Source organism: Taurulus bubalis (assembly GCF_910589615.1).
Source record: "Taurulus bubalis genome assembly, chromosome: 19".
Taxonomy (NCBI): domain Eukaryota; kingdom Metazoa; phylum Chordata; class Actinopteri; order Perciformes; family Cottidae; genus Taurulus; species Taurulus bubalis.
Genome location: NC_136607.1, coordinates 21,170,100 through 21,190,099, shown reverse-complemented (window position 1 = coordinate 21,190,099; position 20,000 = coordinate 21,170,100). Strand labels below are relative to the sequence as shown.

The 20,000-nt window shown below is 43.4% G+C and overlaps 2 protein-coding genes across 2 annotated transcripts in view; one reads left to right on the top strand and one right to left on the bottom strand.

The window, feature by feature from the left end:
- Positions 1–13: 13 nt before the first annotated feature.
- Positions 14–7,188, bottom strand: tacr1b (tachykinin receptor 1b; the record flags this gene model as incomplete). The annotated part of the gene is made up of 8 exons (XM_079235273.1): positions 14–515; positions 898–1,076; positions 1,219–1,318; positions 1,905–2,101; positions 2,652–2,802; positions 3,729–3,923; positions 4,286–4,461; positions 6,970–7,188. 8 exons carry the CDS (start codon positions 7,186–7,188, stop codon positions 14–16), a joined length of 1,719 nt encoding a protein of 572 aa, XP_079091399.1.
- A 9,354-nt stretch (positions 7,189–16,542) lies between these two features.
- slc4a5b (solute carrier family 4 member 5b) overlaps positions 16,543–20,000 on the top strand; it is a gene marked incomplete at both ends in the record, with an annotated part of 30,403 nt that continues 26,945 nt past the window's right edge. Inside the window, 2 exons of the mRNA XM_079235272.1 lie at positions 16,543–16,606; positions 17,343–17,558. Coding sequence (XP_079091398.1) covers positions 16,543–16,606; positions 17,343–17,558 — 280 coding nt within the window. The remainder of the gene's footprint in view (positions 16,607–17,342; positions 17,559–20,000) is intronic.

Here is a 20,000-nt window from a genome sequence, read left to right as displayed (position 1 = left end):
GTCCTCTGTGAGCTCAACACAATGCATCTGCGTCATGTGACCGCTGCAGCTGCTGTCGGCGAGGCTGAAATATCCCCCGTCCTCCCCGCTGACGCCGCGCCGTCGTCCCCGGGAGGTCGTCCCCGGGAGGTCGTCCCCGTGAGGTCGTCCCCGGGAGGTCGTCCCCGGGAGGTCGTCCCCGGGAGGTCGTCCCCGTGAGGTCGTCCCCAGGAGGTCGTCCCCAGGAGGTCGTCCCCGTGAGGTCGTCCCCGGGAGGTCGTCCCCGGGAGGTCGTCCCCGTGAGGTCGTACCCAGGAGGTCGTCCCCGGGAGGTCGTCCCCGCGAGGTCGTCCCCGGGAGGTCGTCCCCGTGAGGTCGTCCCCGTGAGGTCGTCCCCGGGAGGTCGTCCCCGGCAGGAGGCGGCGTAGCTCCTCGTGTGTTCCGGTCCTGTTCTTTCCTCGCAGGACGCCGTGGACAGAATGTGCGGTCGTCTATATTTAGCCGCTCTGTGACCTGGCTGCCACAGACCGACCCCGCTCAACACATTGTCAAAACAACGGGCTAATCCTGGCCAACAGGTGCGAGACACACACACACACACACACACACACACACACACACACACACACACACACACACACACACACACACACACACAGACACACACACACACACACACACACACACACACACACACACACACACACACAGACACACACACAGACACACACACACACACACACAAGGCGTCACAAACTTTCACAAAGCACACTTTCCAAAACCAGCCTGAGAATGCTGCGGGGTCAAGTGTCGCGGCGGCTCACGTTAGCCGGCGAGTTTCTACCAAAGGAGTTCAGGAGGAGGCTCTACTGCGGGGCCCCGTCGGGGCTCTACTGCGGGGCCCCGTCGGGGCTCTACTGCGGGGCCCCGTCGGGGCTCCTGGTGAACGTGTCCGCGCCGTTGGAGGCGACCGCCGGCGCGCTCCGCCAGCTGTGAGGGCTGCAGGACGGCGCCGCCGCCCTCTTCTGCTCCGCCGCCGCCGGGTGGACGGCGACGGAGACGACGGTCTCCATGCGACTGGCTCGGTAGAGGCTGACCTGCAGACACAAGTGAGGGGAGGATTCAGTCAGGAGAGTCAAGAGTGAACCTTCACGAGGAACCTTCATGTAGGGGATTCTGGCGCCACCTGTGGACGGAAGAGGTAGGGTCTCTAACTAGTACCTGAGCTCCTCCCCTCACCTGTGTCTGCAGGTAGCGCGGGGACTTGAGCTCCAGCTGCTCTTTGGCCCCCCCGGTGGCAGCACAGCAACACAACACCTGCTGGAAGCCGGCTCTGAACCTGCCGGTGGATTAAAGGGGCGGGGTTACATACGCAATGGGTGGAGTTACATACACAAGGGGCGGGGTTACAGACAAACGGGGCGGGGTTACATACACAATGGGTGGAGTTACATACACAAGGGTGGGGTTACATACACAAGGGTGGGGTTACATACACAAGGGGCGGGGTTACATACACACGGGGCAGGGTTACATACACAAGGGGCGGGGGTTACATACACAAGGGTGGGGTTACATACACAAGGGTGGGGTTATATACACAAGGGGCGGGGTTACATACACACGGGGCAGGGTTACATACACAAGGGGCGGGGGTTACATACACAAGGGGCGGGGTTACATACACAAGGGGCGGGGTTACATACACAAGGGGCGGGGGTTACATACACAAGGGGCGGGGGTTACATACACAATGGTGGGGTTACATACACAATGGTGGGGGTACAGACACATGGGCGGGGTGACATACACAAGGGTGGGGTAACAGACACAGGGGGTGGGGTTACAGACACAGATTGCCAAGGAGCAGCAAAGGAACCGCTCAGGTGAACACGTGAACACATGAACACATGAGCCTCTCATACCGGCTGTTGAGGCAGTAGTAGATGAGCGGGTTGTACATGGTGGAGCTCATGGCGAGCCACATGACGGACAGGTACACCTGCTGTATGTAGCGCTGCTCGAACAGCTCGGGGAAGAACTGGTGCAGCAGGAAGTAGACGTGGTACGGCAGCCAGCACACAGCGAAGGTGCACACCACCACCATCATCATCTTCACCACCTGCCGCAGGGCGAAAAAACCCACGCAGCGGTTTAGAGACGCTTTCATGTTTTAGGGATTAAAACCATTACATGAAATGAGCTGTTCAGTGAAAGAGCCGTGACCACAGGAAGACACGTGTGTGTGTGAGTGAGAGTGTGTGAGAGTATGTGTGTGTGTTTGAGAGTGTGTGTGTGAGATAGTGTGTGTGTGTGTCTGTCTCTGTGTGTGTGTGTGTGCGTGTGTGAGAGTGTGTGTGTGTGAGAGTGTGTGTGTGAGAGTGTGTGTGCGTGTGTGAGAGTGTGTGTGTGTGTGAGAGTGTGTGTGTGTGTGCGTGTGTGAGAGTGTGTGTGAGAGTGTGTGAGAGTGTGTGTGTGTGTGCGTGTGTGAGAGTGTGTGAGAGTGTGTGTGTGTGTGTGTTTATCTCTGTTTACCTGCTCCGCTGTGTCTGAGTGTGTGTGTGTATGTCTGCGTGTGAAAGTGCGTGTGTGTGAGAGTGAGTGTGTGCGTGTGTGTGTCTGTCTCTGTGTGTGTGTGTGTGAGAGTGTGTGTCTGTGTGTGTCTGCATCACCTTGCGTTTGGCGATCAGCTGTTCTGTGTTGTGGTCAGAAGAGTCTCCAGGAATCTCGCTCGCCCAGAGGGTGACGCCCACAATGGTGTACGCACATCCCATGATGCCGAGGGGCAGGAAGTAGATCAGCAGTGTGACGCACACGAAGTATCTGAGACGAGAGACGGGAAATATATCCATGACGTGTCGTGATCTGCAGGTTTGACTGCGTTCCTCAAAGACAAAGACGCTGAACTACTTCAATGCTCTGGTTCATTATTCATGCTGGAAATGTCTTTATTATCTAATTGTTATATTATGAGAATAATGTCAGAATAGCTAGAATATTTAAAGAGCATGAAGTCGCAATGTTATGAGAATACAATTTATATTTGAATGAAGTTGAATGATATTTTAAGAAAAAAAGTTGTAATTTAATGAGAATAAAGTCATAATATTTCAAACCAAAAGTCGTAATATTATGGGAATAAATAAAAAATAAATAAATTATTTAAAGAAAATAAAGTCGTAATGTCATGAGAATGATGCAGATCCAGTCCTTCTGTCCTTACCTTTCAAAATAAAAGCTTCAGTCTTGTTATCTTTTGGTTATTTTTGGTTGTATAGAAGTCTATGCTTGATGTGTTAAAGCTGCATTATGTCTACTGACCACCAGGGGGTGACTCCTCTACTTCTCTTGATGTATTCCCTCAGTAAACATTGTAAACATGAGTTTATGTCTCAATCTCTAGTTTCAAGTCTTCTTCAATACAGCATGATGTTCATTTAGTAGATTATGGTCATTTAGAGTCAAACAGACCATAAAGCAGGGGACGCTTTAGGGCGGGGCTTCCAGGTGATTGACAGGTCGACACCAGAGACGTATACAGCGTCTCTACGTCACTCCTCCTCAGTCCATATATGGTCACTTCCTGTTACCTGGTTATGAACAGCGACACCCTGGCCGGTCCCTCACAGGTACCTCAGGTACTTCAGGTACTCACAGGTACCTCAGGTACTTCAGGTACTCACAGGTACTCACAGGTACCTCAGGTACTTCAGGTACTCACAGGTACCTCAGGTACCTCAGGTACTCACATCTTCTTGAAGTCCGCGGCGTGGTGCTCCGGCCAGTCGATGTAGCAGACCGTGCGTCCCGGCAGCAGCGCGGTGGCGGAGAAGTAGTACTGCGGGAACGCCAGCAGCAGAGCCAGCATCCAGACCACCAGGACCACCACCCGGGTCTCAGTGGAGGTCAGCCTCGGCTGCAGCGGGTGGATGATGGCCATGTACCTAAGGTGAGGACATCCCATCATCTCCTCCTCTTTACTGCCTTCAGACATCCAGCTGGTTGTGCATGTCTTAATAACTACATATCGTAGATCACTTACCGAATTTTGCAAAACAATTCTAAGCTTTCAGACCTGCAAAAATGTGAGCTAACATGCTAAAATACTCATGTAACCTTTTACATTTTTAATTTCATAACCTTTTGTAGAACAATCCAAGAATCCAAAAATGCCTTCATGCTAAATAACGTTTCCTCTATATTGCGGCAATATAAAGGAAATATTTCTGGCATCTGTATGTTTAGTTACGGTATAAACACGAAGTATCTAAGTACATAACACACACACACACACACACACACACACCTGTCCAAGGCGATGGCCGTCATGGAGTAAATGCTGGCGAATATGGCGGCGATGGGGAAGAAGTTGTGGAAGCGGCAGTACACCAGACCGAAGTACCACTCGTTGTGGACGGCGTAGGTGAAGTTGATCACCGTGTTGAAGGCCGACATGGCGGCCTCGGCGAAGGCCAGGTTCACCTGCAGGAGAGCGAGGGAGAGTCCTTCATATCCAAACCACAGACAGGACGGCTGCACGCCTGTCAGTCAGGACCCAGGGCAGAAAACCAAGAAGAGACACTGGAAGCGTGATGTTTCTTCTTCTTTGTTTCCTTTGATAATGAAGACCACCACATGGCTGCAGGCTCACCAGGTGGACCTGCAGCCATGACACCTGTTTCAGGCCGGCAGCTGAAAGGCCTTCGCTTCGTCATGATGCTCTGCAGTGGTCTGAGTCCATAGAGTCCAGGTCCCGCCTCTTCCGGTGTCCCGGAACTTATTTTGTAAAACAAATGTTCTGTGGTCAACGGGACGAACACGTTTTATTTTTATCTCTCTTTTTCGGTCATTTTATAACTCTTTGAAATTGTTTTGTGGTTGTTTGTGTCTCTTTGTAGTTGTTTTGTGTCTCTTTGTGTTTTTTCTGTCTCTTTCTGGTTGTTTTGTGTCTCTTTGTGTTTTTTCTGTCTCTTTGTGGTTGTTTTGTGTCTCTTTGCAGTTGTTTTGTGTCTCTTTGTGGTTTTTGTGTCTCTTTGTAGTTGTTTTGTGTCTCTTTGTGTTTTTTGTGTCTCTTTGTAGTCGTTTTGTGTCTCTTTGTGTTTTTTGTGTCTCTTTGTAGTCGTTTTGTGTCTCTTTGTGTTTTTTCTGTCTCTTTGCAGTTGTTTTGTGTCTCTTTGTGTTTTTTCTGTCTCTTTGCAGTTGTTTTGTGTCTCTTTGCAGTTGTTTTGTGTCTCTTTGTAGTTGTTTTGTGTCTCTTTGTGTTTTTTCTGTCTCTTTGCAGTTGTTTTTTGTCTCTTTGTAGTTGTTTTGTGTCTCTTTGTGTTTTTTGTGTGTCTCATTGTGGTTGTTTGTAGTTGTCCTGGTCTGTTTGGTGTGTTTATGGGATGGCCCTGACCCTTTGAGCCGGTGGGCCAGGTCAGTAATCCCCCCCTGAGTTAGTGGTCGTCCCATGAGCCTCTCTGTTTCTGAGAAAGCAGCTGAGCTCCAGGTGATTGTTGTTGTTTCAGCTCGACATCAGACTTTAAAAGTTTTCTTGCTGGCTGGGGATGAGGTCCTCTGCTCATGTGGAGCATGGCATTCTGGGTAATGGCTGTTTATTTGTGCATGAGCCTGCATGTTGTTAAGGAGGCTCTCAGTGACTTGGCACCGATCAGCAGTGTATAAAAACAGTTCCTCATGATTTAATTACTAGAATGAATGCAAAGTGGAACAGAAGATTAACCCGATGAGCGTGATGAGCTTCCTGCTGCTGGGCGGCTCGTGTTGCGGCTGCAGACGGAGCTGATGGCGCTCCAGAAGCATGGCGGCCTCCTGCAACGCCTCCACTGCAGGCGTCTGGAGACATATCGACTCTTTGTCAACTCAATTTAGACGTCTCTAATATCTTCTAAGGCTTTCTTGTTGTTGAAGAAACTGGATTTAATGATTTTTTGAAGGCCAGCAGGTTCCCTGCTCACAAAAACACAAACGCATGAATCTGATTGGCTGCTGGAGGAAGAGGAGAGGGACCGAATGCATGGCTCAAATGCTGCAGGAGATCAATACTAAACAGATGGTTCCCTCTGATATCGCTCATATATATACACACACATATATATATATATATATATATATATATATATATATATATATATATTAAAGCACATTTGGAAAATACTTATTTGCGTTTGCATCCTTGTTATTAATGCAAAAGGTTTCATATGTATTATCCTCCATGTTTTTATAAATATGTTCTGTGTTGTGAGGCAGCAGGGCGACAGTTGTCTGACTTTGGAAAAGAGCTCAGATTTTATTAAATTAATCATAACGAAAGAATAATTATAGGCAAATATTTCTTTGTCTTATGGGACCGTAGATTTAAGATCTTCGAATCTTCGGATTTCGGGACTTCTGTTTTTAGTAAACAAGCAAAAGAGTTTTTTTAGGCTTCATGACATTTGGATTTGAGATATTTGTCAAATATTATGACTTTATTGTCATAAATTACAACTTTTTTTCTTAAAATATCATTCAACTTCATTCAAATATAAATTGTATTCTCATAACATTGCGACTTCATGCTCTTTAAATATTCTAGCTATTCTGACATTATTCTCATAATATAACAATTAATCATGAAAATAATCCTCAAAACTTTTTTTTTTTTAACAGAGAGAAATATGTTGAAATTATGACTTTGAACCATTTCCCCTTTTTGATATGTTTTACTCATGTGATGCATCGTGTTACTTCAAACATTTCAGTTTTTCAACAGGGTTGTATCATTAAGTCACTTAATGATCTCAGTCACGTGCAGTCAGAAATGTGTTTATTTGGTTAAATCTATTAAATGAAGGTCCTCTGGGTTACAGTCATCAAGCTGTTTGTGCAGCAGCATCTTCGTTGCACTACATTTACTTTCATCAAACTAAATCATCCCAAATATCATAAATTATATTATCAAACAAAGACTTTGAGGTAAACCTGACTTTATGTTTTCAAAGCACTCACCAGGAAGTAGTTGGTGACGGTCCTCATGCGTTTGTGCGCCAGAATGATCCAGATGACCACCATGTTCCCGACCACCGCCACCGCCACCATGCTGCAGTAGGCCACGGCCCAGAGAGAGATCTGCCACGCCGGCTGCACGAACTGGTTGAAGCCGTCGCTGCGGTTGGAGCCGTTGGAGCCGCTGGAGCTGAGCTCGGTGGCGTTGGAGAGAGGGTCCATCTCTCTGGACCTCGGCTCGCTGGGTACTAAAAATAGAGCAGAGTCCTGTTACGGGACTGGAATCCTGTCTAGGAGGAGAAGGAGCCGTGGAAATGGGAATGAAATAAAAACCGCAACTCCCACATGTTGTGGTGGAGACGTTTTTACGCACCGTGAAGCTGCGCGCTCCAAAACGCACCAAAGACCCAACGACGCCGCGCGCAACTCACCGACGTTATTCAGGCTGTTTAACCCACTCCCTCACACAAACACACACACACACACACACACACACGCACGCACGCACGGACGCACGCACGCACGCACGCACACACACACACACACACACACACACACACACACACACACACACACACACACACACACACCACTTCTCTATTTACACACACGGCTCGTCCTGCTCTTCTCTGGCCGATATCAGATATTGGAAATCCCTCTGAAATACGAAATAATTCATCAGGACTCAGCAGGATTAGCTCGCTCTGAGTCGCTCTGATGATATTGACTTATGTAATGTGATGGCTTTTAATGTCCACAACAGGTGGCAGTATATGAATAATGAATTGATGGTTTATGACAAACTATAATGTTGTAAGTCAATAATAATAATGAAAAAAAAGAGGTCAAAATTAGTTTTCCTAATGGCAGCGTAAAAGTTTTATCACATAAAAACACAAATAACAAAACACCAACATCGGGACGAAAGTAACGCTGCACGACAGTAACAAGGCACGACAGTAACAAGGCACCACAGTAACAAGGCACCACAGTAACAAGGCACCACAGTAACAAGGCACGACAGTAACAAGGCACCACAGTAACAAGGCACCACAGTAACAAGGCACCACAGTAACAAGGCACGACAGTAACAAGGCACCACAGTAACAAGGCACCACAGTAACAAGGCACCACAGTAACAAGGCACGACAGTAACAAGGCACCACAGTAACAAGGCACCACAGAAACAAGGCACCACAGTAACAAGGCACGACAGTAACAAGGCACCACAGTAAAAAGGCACCACAGTAACAAGGCACGACAGTAACAAGGCACGACAGTAACAAGGCACCACAGTAACAAGGCACCACAGTAACAAGGCACGACAGTAACAAGGCACCACAGTAACAAGGCACCACAGTAACAAGGCACGACAGTAACAAGGCACCACAGTAACAAGGCACCACAGTAACAAGGCACCACAGTAACACTGCATGACAGTAACAAGGCACCACAGTAACAAGGCACGACAGTAACAAGGCACGACAGTAAAGCCTAGTTTATGGTTCTCCGTCACCTAGGTACGCCGTCGACGTGATGCCGTCGTTGAGCATTCGAAGTTCTGGGCGAGGGAACGCGTTGCTCCGCAATTAACCGCCATGCCACCAGGGGGAGTGCCTGTGTGTCTGTGTGGTTTCAGGGGTTTTAGCCGAATTCCGGTCACAGTAAACAATGGCGACCAAGTTGGAGCGGCTGCATTAAAGTTGGAGCTCATCAATATTGAAGAGCAAATGCTTATATTGCAAATGTTGAAGCGCAGGCGACAGAGAAGACGTTTGCGGAGGTGGTCTGTACGACCACTAAACCGGTCGAGGCTGGGAAAAAGCAACTGCCGGAAATTACGTTCTGAGCGGACCAATCACAGCGCTTACGGTCCGCGTCAACGCGACGCGTAGTTAGCATTTTTTGGAGGTGCGCGTCAGGCTATGGCGGAGGGGTCTGCGTCGACGTAGCTACGCCGTCGACCTGACGGAGAACCATAAACTAGGCTTAACGGGGCACAACAGTAACGTCAGCTGCACCAGAGAAATAAAAGAACCCTGTTCATCTCCCTGTTCCTCCACTAACTCGCTGTCTGTGTGTCGCATCAGATCGGAGTTATTTAGAATCCACTGGAGGGAAAAACTAAACACTAAACCAGGAATTCAATCTCATTTGTCACCTGCGCCTCACAGCTGGCGGCCCGGAGCAGGTAGACAGATAGACAGATAGACAGGTAGACAGATAGACAGATAGACAGGTAGACAGATAGACAGATAGACAGATAGACAGGTAGACAGATAAACAGGTAGACAGATAGACAGGTAGACAGATAGACAGGTAGACAGGTAGACAGATAGACAGATAGACAGATAGACAGGTAGACAGATAAACAGGTAGACAGATAGACAGGTAGACAGATAGACAGGTAGACAGGTAGACAGATAGACAGATAGACAGATAGACTGGTAGACAGATAGACAGATAGACAGGTAGACAGGTAGACAGGTAGACAGATAGACAGATAGACAGATAGACAGGTAGACAGGTAGACAGGTAGACAGATAGACAGATAGACAGGTAGACAGGTAGACAGATAGACAGATAGACAGATAGACAGATAGACAGGTAGACAGGTAGACAGATAGACAGATAGACAGATAGACAGGTAGACAGGTAGACAGGTAGACAGGTAGACAGATAGACAGATAGACAGGTAGACAGGTAGACAGATAGACAGATAGACAGGTAGACAGGTAGACAGGTAGACAGGTAGACAGATAGACAGGTAGACAGGTAGACAGGTAGACAGGTAGACAGATAGACAGATAGACAGGTAGACAGGTAGACAGATAGACAGATAGACAGATAGACAGATAGACAGGTAGACAGGTAGACAGATAGACAGATAGACAGGTAGACAGGTAGACAGATAGACAGGTAGACAGGTAGACAGGTAGACAGATAGACAGATAGACAGGTAGACAGGTAGACAGGTAGACAGGTAGACAGATAGACAGATAGACAGGTAGACAGGTAGACAGATAGACAGATAGACAGGTAGACAGGTAGACAGGTAGACAGATAGACAGATAGACAGGTAGACAGGTAGACAGATAGACAGATAGACAGATAGACAGATAGACAGATAGACAGATAGACGGCTCGTGTCTGGACAAGTGATGAGGAGGGGAAGTGACACATGGAGGGGGGAGGGGCCGTTTCATCTGCATCAACACCTGCTTTCATACAGAAACTCAAATTAAAACGTGAGAAAGTGATTTTATACTCAAGTCTTATCAACTTTTTTATTTAATTTACCAGGCGTCGGCTTTGGGTTGTTGATATTATATTTGGCATGTCTTTGTGTTTCCACGTATTGCCTGCACTTGTTCTGGCATCACTTTTCTACACAATAATTATTATTAATAAAGAAAACGAAAGATAAAATACAGACACACGTGACATAAAGCATAATAAGTATTAATTTAATTACAATTGTAATAATTGATTCAATATAATAGTATATTGTATTTATTACAGTAATGCTTGGTTCTTTTTTTTCTAATACTGGGTGTAAAAAATAATTGTAATACAAATAAAAAAACAATAACATGTATTTTGATACTTTCAGTACATTCAGTAGAAAACAAGATTGTAATATTTCTACTTTTACTTTAATAAAAGATATTAGTACTTCCACCACCACTGATGAATTATTATGAAACATAAATGTATAATTAAATAAACATATTGTATTCATCACTTAAGTCGTCTTTAGTATTTATTTGTGTGTTTTTAAGTTGTTAAAATTTAAATTATTTAATTTGATGTTGGTTAGTTGTTTGTCAATGAAGCCTCTGATTCAAATTATTCGTTTAATTTCATCTGCTCAAATAAAAATAATAAAAGTTATTATGGTTCAGAATAAATATGATAAAGACACAAAATTATCTCCCAACAGAACTGAACGTGCAACACGATGTGAAGGTTTTTAATAAAGGTCTTAAATTATGGTTAAGAGAAACTCAACATTGTTCACACATTTAACACCTTCATACTTTGACTTTGTGTTTGTATCTGTGGACGTATTCTCTCTTTTATTCTATTTCATCACATTTTATTATTTAAAAAAAGCCTCCTGTGGACAGGTGTTATTGTTATTATTCACTATATACAACCAACACAGTGCATCTGGTTTTCCTTTGTGCAAAGATGTGTGCTATGAATTATAATGATGTCATTGTGATGTCCATCAAATAAATAAAGTAAAGTTATAGCTGAGATTAAACTATTCTTCAAACCCTGTTGGGACAAGAATTTACTGGAGCACATTTTTATCATAATCAATTAAAACAAATGTGTGTGTGTGTGTGTGTGTGTGTGTGTGTGTGTGTGTGTGTGTGTGTGTGTGTGTGTGTGTGTGTGTGTGTGTGTGTGTGTGTGTGTGTGTGTGTGATGCTCTTGCTGTGTTATCTTTCTGATCGGTGGATTCATGAAGCGGCAGAAATTTAATACGAACACGTGGAGAGAGAAAATGAATCAGACGGAGATGAGAACAAAATGAATAGAGACGGGAAGCTGGAGCCGATCAGGAATATCAAATAATACTCCCATGAATACGTAAGAAAAAATAGATTGAATACACAAAACAATTTGGAATTAATAAAAAAATCATATTATTCACACGAGTCCAGAGAGGATTCATTCAATAAGAGAAACGTTTTTTCCTGCCGTTCCTTTACTTAAGAAATACTATATTATATCAAATATAATAATAAATAATCATATGAGCGACTTCAGCGTCTCTCAGCTGCTCATGTCTTAATGTCTCTTTATGGTTTATTATTTACTCGTCGTACTGTGTTTTGTGTTTGGATGTAAAATAACAGGGAAATTGACTAACCTGATAATGTACATTGTTGTGAGTGCAATGCATTCTGGGATCTGTAAACTGGCTCCCGTTACAGCTGACAGATCACATGTTGATTACAGTAAGTTACTGTTTTACAGTGAAAGGTTTCACGGCGCCTTTTGTTTCGGGAGCTAAGTCCAACTGAACGATAATTAATAATTAATACATTTATTATTCTTATTGAGGCAACACAATGTTACAATTAGGTTTCATGAAGTCAAAAGACTTCTATACAACCAAAGGAGTCACCTCCTGGTGGTCAGGATAGAGAAAGCAGCTTTAACACATGAAGCATAGACTTCTATACAACCAGAGGAGTCACCTCCTGGTGGTCAGGAGAGAGAATGCAGCTTTAACACATGAAGCATAGACTTCTATACAACCAGAGGAGTCACCTCCTAGTGGTCAGGAGAGAGAATGTAGCTTTAACACATGACGCATAGACTTCTATACAACCAGAGGAGTCACCCCCTGGTGGTCAGGAGAGAGAATGCAGCTTTAAGACATGAAGCATAGACTTCTATACAACCAGAGGAGTCACCTCCTAGTGGTCAGGAGAGAGAATGCAGCTTTAACACATGGCTTTAATAGAGCAGAAGTATAAAGTATCACAGAATGTTAATACTTACAAAGTAAAAGTACCTTGAAAGCTCAGTACAGGACTGGATACTCTCCTCTGCACACCTGCTGGTTATCCTCTCGCTCCCTAAGGTCTTGACCTCTGACCTCTCTCAGATTTAGCGTATGAAATGTGTTTTCCAGCCTCAGCTCCCTTAGATCCTCCCACAATGAAATATGTTCCTCTGCGGCGTCGGAGACGGAGACCTGGAGCCTGACCTCAGTTAGCGAGCCTCACTTCTCCTTCATGGTTATTCTGCTGCTGCTTCACCTTCTGGGGAATAATCACCCTTCAGTCAGATTACACATCATCATATACACTCACTGACGATAGTATTATTATACTTACTATTAAGATTGGTCAAATATACTTTGTGTTCCTTATTATCTTATCTCTGCTCTAAGCAAACTTACAACACGAATGTACAGACTTGTTATGTATTCTTTTATGTATATAGGAGGAGTATGCATTATGTATTAAGTTACATTAAATCTCAAGTTTTTATATGAATTAAAGTTTGTGCAAAAAGCTGCTGGAATCACATTGCCTCTAATCCAAGTTCAGACGCCCAAACTAATCGTTCCCACTGAGTTCAAGGTATTTGGCTCCTCCCCCTGAAGCTCCTCCCCCTGAAGCCCTGCATGTGTAGCGCTCTGCCCCCGGTGGCGGACGCATGAATTACAGTATTTTACTGTTTACTGCATGTATCAAACAGCCATAGATACATTTACGGATCATCACCGTTTATTGTAAATAAATACACAATAGACGTGAATATATATACGTATATATATATATATATATATATATATATATATATATATATATATATATATATATATATGCATGTGCATTGTACTGAGTATTCATACCAGTACTTGTACATATAAAATCCTGGATTCACGATTCTTCTGCACAAATATCAATATAATATATTATAATATAATGTGATGTTTATAATGTAAACAGGTTTTTAATATGACTTACCTCATATTCTGCTGCTTGTGAATTTCCCTCTTTGTGAATCTATGAAAATATAAATAGTATAAATAAATATTAATTTGCTGCTCCTGGATTGTTTTCCCTCAGATCTTCTTCGTGCTGCTCATCTGTCCAGCTGCCCCACAGCGCCCTCTGGCGGCGGCTCGCGGTGCGGCACCACGTCTACCTGATAATTAAGGATGAGTTTGGTGATAATCTATATTATTCTTATGGTCAATAAATCCTTTTAAAAGTATAAAGTGTGCATCATACTCTAAACTATAAGTATTGTTGTTTTATGTCTATATAAGTTGTATTTTAGATGTTTTTTCTTCTTTCTGTTTCCTTCAACACCTTTGATTGCTTTTAAGAGAAAATATTATTAGTATGAATTATCCTTATTGTCAATAAATCCCACGGAAAACGTTTACATTCACCAAATATTCAGAACAAAGGCAGAATATTCCTGCTAATGAAGATTAATATTTGTATTAATATTTCCGTTGACACACATTAATAAGTTGTTTCTGCAAAGTGTTTCTCTGCAGAAGCTTTAACCCTTTAAGGGCAGCATTATTCTGCTTTTATTTTTATTATGATTATTATCGTTTGGTCATAAAAATGTTTTTTTGTCAATACAACACCCAAAGATAATCATTTTAATATGATTTAAAAGGGAGAAAAGCAGGAAATCTTAATAATCGAGACGCTGAAAATGCAATTTCTGAATGAAAAATGTATTTAATGAGTCATTGATTATCTTAATAATCAGTGATTAGTTGATTGATCGTTGCAGCTCTATAATAAAGGGAAAGGAATATAATGTCTGTAATGTCACAGACGTATAAAGAAATAAAGAAATACTGCACGAGAATACTGAAGTATAATAATAATTATATTAAATATGTCTAAAATGCACTTTAATACAAAGTGAGTGAGGCGCGTTCACTCGTTATCCTGCGGATAGAAAACAAAGGAAAATGTGTATGGATTCTAGTCTCAGACAGACACACACACACACACACACACACACACACACACACACACACACACACAGACACACACACACACACACACACACACACACACACACACACACACACACACACACACACACACACACACACAGTATCTGACTCAGATTGTCTGCTCAGTCGTTCAGAGCGGTTCGCAGTATTTCGCAGTACTTTCCTCCTCAGAATACACAGAAACTTGGTTGAATACTTTGTAGTTTTCAGGATACTTTGTCGTATAAATACTGAGGTACTTTTTTCATTTTGCTTTTTTTTATTCTCTGCTTCGTCTTTCTCAGGTGAGTCCTAAACTTTCATCATGTTTCTGTTTAATATTGGGCTTCAGAAGGTCGTTTATATAATAATCATAATCATGAGGGGTCGGAGGTCACTGAGTCAAATAATATGTATTCAAGATATTTTATATATCTTAGATATATGTATCTGAGCATATCTGGTCTTTGAGTTTAGCTTTATTCATTTTGTCTTAAAGACATAAAACATCAGATTATTTCCCTCAGAGCTGCTCGTGATGAAAATAATGATGCTACTTGTGATGCATATTCATATTATTAAAGTGAACCCAGTGCTGCTTTCAGTATTCTGCTAAAATACAAAAAAATGACATAAAATAAAAGGAAATTATTTCCAACATTCTTTTATTGAACAAAGCTTACTTTCAAACATTTTAACATTTTAAAGCTGCATAAAAAACTAAAGCATCAGATTATTTCTCATCGGCGTTATTGACGAGCCGGTTGGCCTCGTTCAGAGAACCGTGCCGGTCAATGCATGTGTACTAATGAGTGTACTAGTACACAGGAGCGTGTACTAGTACACAGGAGCGTGTACTAGTACACAGGAGCGTGAAGCAGAGCGTCTTTACTCTCTGCTGGTTTGATGAAGAAGAGACGAAGAACCCTCAGATGATGAAGAACCCTCAGATGATGAAGAACCCTCAGGCGTCTTCATCGTCCGACATGAAGACTCTTTCTTTGTCGTTCGCTCCAAACCAGAATCGCCCAAAATTATCTTGTTTTTTTCTGCAAAAATTCAAAAGTTTGCTTTGAAATGGAACCACAACAAAACGCTGAGATGAATCCATGATGCAAAGCGTCCGGTAGGTGATCAGCTCACAGCCCCGCGGCTTCATCACCATCATTCATCTCAATACACGTCTGGAGAGGAAGACAGACGCGTTTCTGAGGCTTCAAATTGTTCTTTTTCCTCAAAAGGTATTTCATAAAAAGCATAATTGTGTCGTTGGTTCTGACGGATGAACTCAACAAGAAGCAGAAGTTCACTTTGGAAAGGAGCTCGGAGCCTTTTTCTCTCCTGATGTTCATTCGAAAAGGTTCAATACAAACCAACGCTTCTCATTAGTGTGTGTGTGTGTGTGTGTGTGTGTGTGTGTGTGTGACTAGACTCATCTCATGACTGTCCTTCACAGTCACTGATCAGCTTCAGGGACGGAAGCGATCACAAATGACATTTATTGATCAGCCTAGAAAACGTCATCGAGCTTCAGGAAGAGAAAGTTTATGATGACGAGTTCTTCTTCTGAGGCGCATGTACTTTGTAACGACTTTATCACATGCAGTTATATTTAAATAACCAATTGGTGAAAACATTATAATAAAAACAACAGAGCACAAAGTCCAGCAGCATTTTCGCTGGGAATGCTGGGAAATTCAATTTTTTTGGGATTCCAGCTCGACTGGAGCTGCAGTTTGTTGTCGTTCGGTCCCTCTGGGGGCCGCTGGGGGCCGCTAGGGGACGCTAGGGGCCGCTAGGGGCCGCTGGGGGCCGCTAGGGGCTGCTAGGGGCCGCTGGGGGCCGCTCAGGGCTTTCCATTGGGTTTTCCTCTCGTCGCCCATCGACCTGGCCGTCACGTGGTGCGATGGCGTCACCGGGAGGCCAGCAGGGCGCCGGCTTCTACAAGCAGGGAGAACTAGATGAGCATAAAGTGTAAAGTGTGTAAAGTGTGTGAAGTGTGTAAAGTGTGTGAAGTGTGTGAAGTGTGTGACGTGTGTGAAGTGTGTGACGTGTTGCGTGTCTGACCTCCTCAGATGGAGCATCAGGACTGGCAGCGCGGGAGGAGCAGAGGTCACCGGCGCAACGAGGACGAGGACGGTGAGGAAGTTCAATTCAGAATCATTTCTAACGTGTCTCTGGATTTTAGAAAGCAGGAAAACCTCAACATTTTAGTAAATATTTTGCCAGCCGACAAATGAAAAGAACAGAATATTGATTCCTGAAGTTCAGTCAAAGTTTCTCCTCTTTGTGGTCACATGACTGATGGTTTCAGGTGAATACATCATGACGTAGGAGCTCAGAATTTTATGTTTTTTACACAATCTGGTGAAAGTAATCCGTTTATTTGTGGCGATTTTTTAAATTATATTTTTGTTGAAATATCCCAATTTTAAAATTTGTTTTGGCTGCTTTTCCTAAAGCCACACATGATGTGTTCAAGGACCATCGGAAAGATGAAAACCTGACAATAATCGTTTATTTGTTTTTTTGCCGATTGTGAAAACCAGATTTTGAATTCGCAGGCGGGTTTTGGGGCTCAAATACCTTCCTGTTTATCAGTTTGCTTCTGTAAACACTTCTGTTGCTTACTCATGTCTACTTTCACAAATCTCTTCCTTCCCTCTCTCTCTCTCTCTCTCTCTCTCTCTCTCTCTCTCCCTCCCTCTCTCTCTCTCTCTCTCTCTCTCTCTCTCTATCTATCTCCTTCCCTCTCTCTCTCTCCCTCCCTCTCTCTCTCTCTCTCTCTCTCTCTCTCTCTCTATCTATCTCCTTCTCTCTCTCTCTCTCTCTCTCTCCCTCCCTCTCTCTCTCTCTCTCTCTCTCTCCCCCCCAGAGGCCCAGCCGGTCTACATCGGGGTTCCAGCCTCCCACCGGCGGAAGAGGCGCCGGCATCACTCCAGCGCCAGCGACGCGGAGCGCGACTCGCGGCACTCGCACTACGACCACCACACGCACCGCGAGCACGCGCCCCGCGGATACTCCCACGACCACGACTATGACTACGGCGACGACGAGGGCAGCGCGGAGCGCCATGAGCACGACCCCTCGGGTGAGAACTGCATGTCTATCTAAGTGATGGTCGTGTCTGGACTTCTATGTAATAACAATAATAATAATAGTATATATAAGTCATGATATACAACTCAATGCTGGTGTTTTACAAGGAATAGAACATTGCAAACAGAACAATGAACAAAACCAAAACAATGAAAAGTCACAGGGAGGAACAAGTGTTTTGGCTTTACTTACAACATTTGAGACTGATCTGGTCAACTGGCTACGAGTAATACATCAAAGTATAAAACATGTAATTTCCTTTTGCCCAGTATGTGGCGCTATGACTATGTGAACATTTTTGCATGGAATTGTGTTCAGGCCTGAGCTCCCATCATGCATGAGACATTTGGGACAGATTTGATAATGTTCCTTAGAGTAACAACAACTTCCTCTTTCTTGCCAAACTGCACGAAACGGGTGTGTAATGGCCGCCACGTCGTCAAGGACAACTCAGCATTTTGATCACTTTTCATCATCAAGGTCTTCAGATCATCCGTGACCTAATTTGAAGTTGATCGCAAACATTTTGTAGGAGGAGTTCGTACATTTATCAAAAACCTGAAAACTAAAAAAAAATCCAAAAGAAGCAGAAATTGTCCGATTCACTGCAGCACCCCCTAGTGGCTGAATATAATGAAAATGACAGGGTAAGTTAAAGAATGCAATGTGAACATATGCTAAAGGTGGCACTCCGTTGGCTAATTCTCCTAGTGATCCCGGAGGAAATAATAATCCTCATCCGATATTGGCATAACGCCTTCGGTCTTTTATCTCACCCCGTGCTATATCGTTAGGTTTTTGTGTTATTTTCAAATTAAGTTATAGGTTTTGTCAAGGGTGTTTTACAGCTTGCGCTCTAGGTCCCCTGCGGTAGGCTGTAACTTCTATCAACCCTTATCAAGTAGTACGTATATCGTCTATAACTTCTCTCTACCTATTTTGACACCATCTCATCATTATGACAAACACTGCAAAAGTCTTCACCCAAAGACACTTACCTTAAGTCTCTTTGGTAGATTCAGTCCTCACTTCTGTATCTCACGGTGGATGGACAGGGAAAGAGGGTTTAAATTGTTTTAAAGAACCAGAACCTTTGGTTTGGTTTCAGTCCCTTACGAATGGTAAGGCCGAGTTTTTATTCAAAGTTTATCTTACATACAAAAAATTAAATTCAATCAAACAGTTTAAAAGTCACAAGTAACTAAGAGAAAGGGTTAAGTTTTTAGAGCTGGTGAGTGAACACCTCTTCTCTCTTGTCTACTCCTGCACAGAATTGCCAGGCTCCCCCCTCCTGATAGCAGAAGTTTCTTCCAGGCTCTAAAGCTGGAGACCTGTCCCAACCCCTAAGGGCTGGGACAGGTCCAATCTGATGTTTCTCCTTTTCTAGTAAAGATGCATATTAAGTAACTAAGAGAAAGGGTTAAGCTTTTAGAGCTGGTGAGTGAACACCTCTTCTCTCTTGTCTACTCCTGCACAGAATTGCCAGGCACCCCCAAAAAACATGTATTCCTACCCCCCCTTTTATACACCAGAATACATAAATCATCCTGTCACCAGAGTTGGACAGAGGAGGTTTCACTACCTTATTTGGTAATACTGCCAATGCATGCTCTTCAACAAAGGAGAGAACATTTAACACATCTCATTCAAAAAGAGTATATAACATAGCAACTTATAGCGTCCTATGAATTTTATGTGGTCTAATCACAAACTATAATGAAAATAAATACCAAGCAGTATATATATATATATATATATATATATATATATATTCAAATGGTTATATAGAAAAAGAAAATGATTATACGGTTATAATAGTTAGACCTTTTTTACTTTCATCTTCTTCCTCGGACACTCAACATTACAAAAGTACAAAGTACACGGATATAAAACTAAGTCATTAATAAATACATGGACAAATGCCTGTACTTTGGGGTAAATGGTTACGGTACGCCGTTAACAGGTTAGCTTGCGCATGCGCGATTTGACGCGACGCCGTGAGCTCCGTGAGCTCGTCTTTTCCTGCTGTTGCGTTTCTCAAAATAAAAAAACAGATCTAAACTCAATATTGAGCATGAATTGAGAGAGGCCGTATCAAATCTACAACCCCGTTTATAACACATGTGTCGAGGAAAGCAGCTCACTGCTTCACTAATACTGATACAACCTGATGGCTCACATATCTGCACTCATTCTGTTTTAAAATTAAAAGCTCATTGTTTTCCACAATGAGCTATTTAGTAGTAACTAAATATGAGTAATTTTTTGCACAGATAGAACTTACACAAAACATTGTCTGATGGGGCAATCTGATTTACTTGAAAGTGATTGCAATTTTCTTTATTCTGTTACTTATAAAAGTACAGATGAGTCACACAATTATGTTATTTACAGAAAAAGTTTGAGAACCACAGCTTTAAGTGTTTGTGTCAGG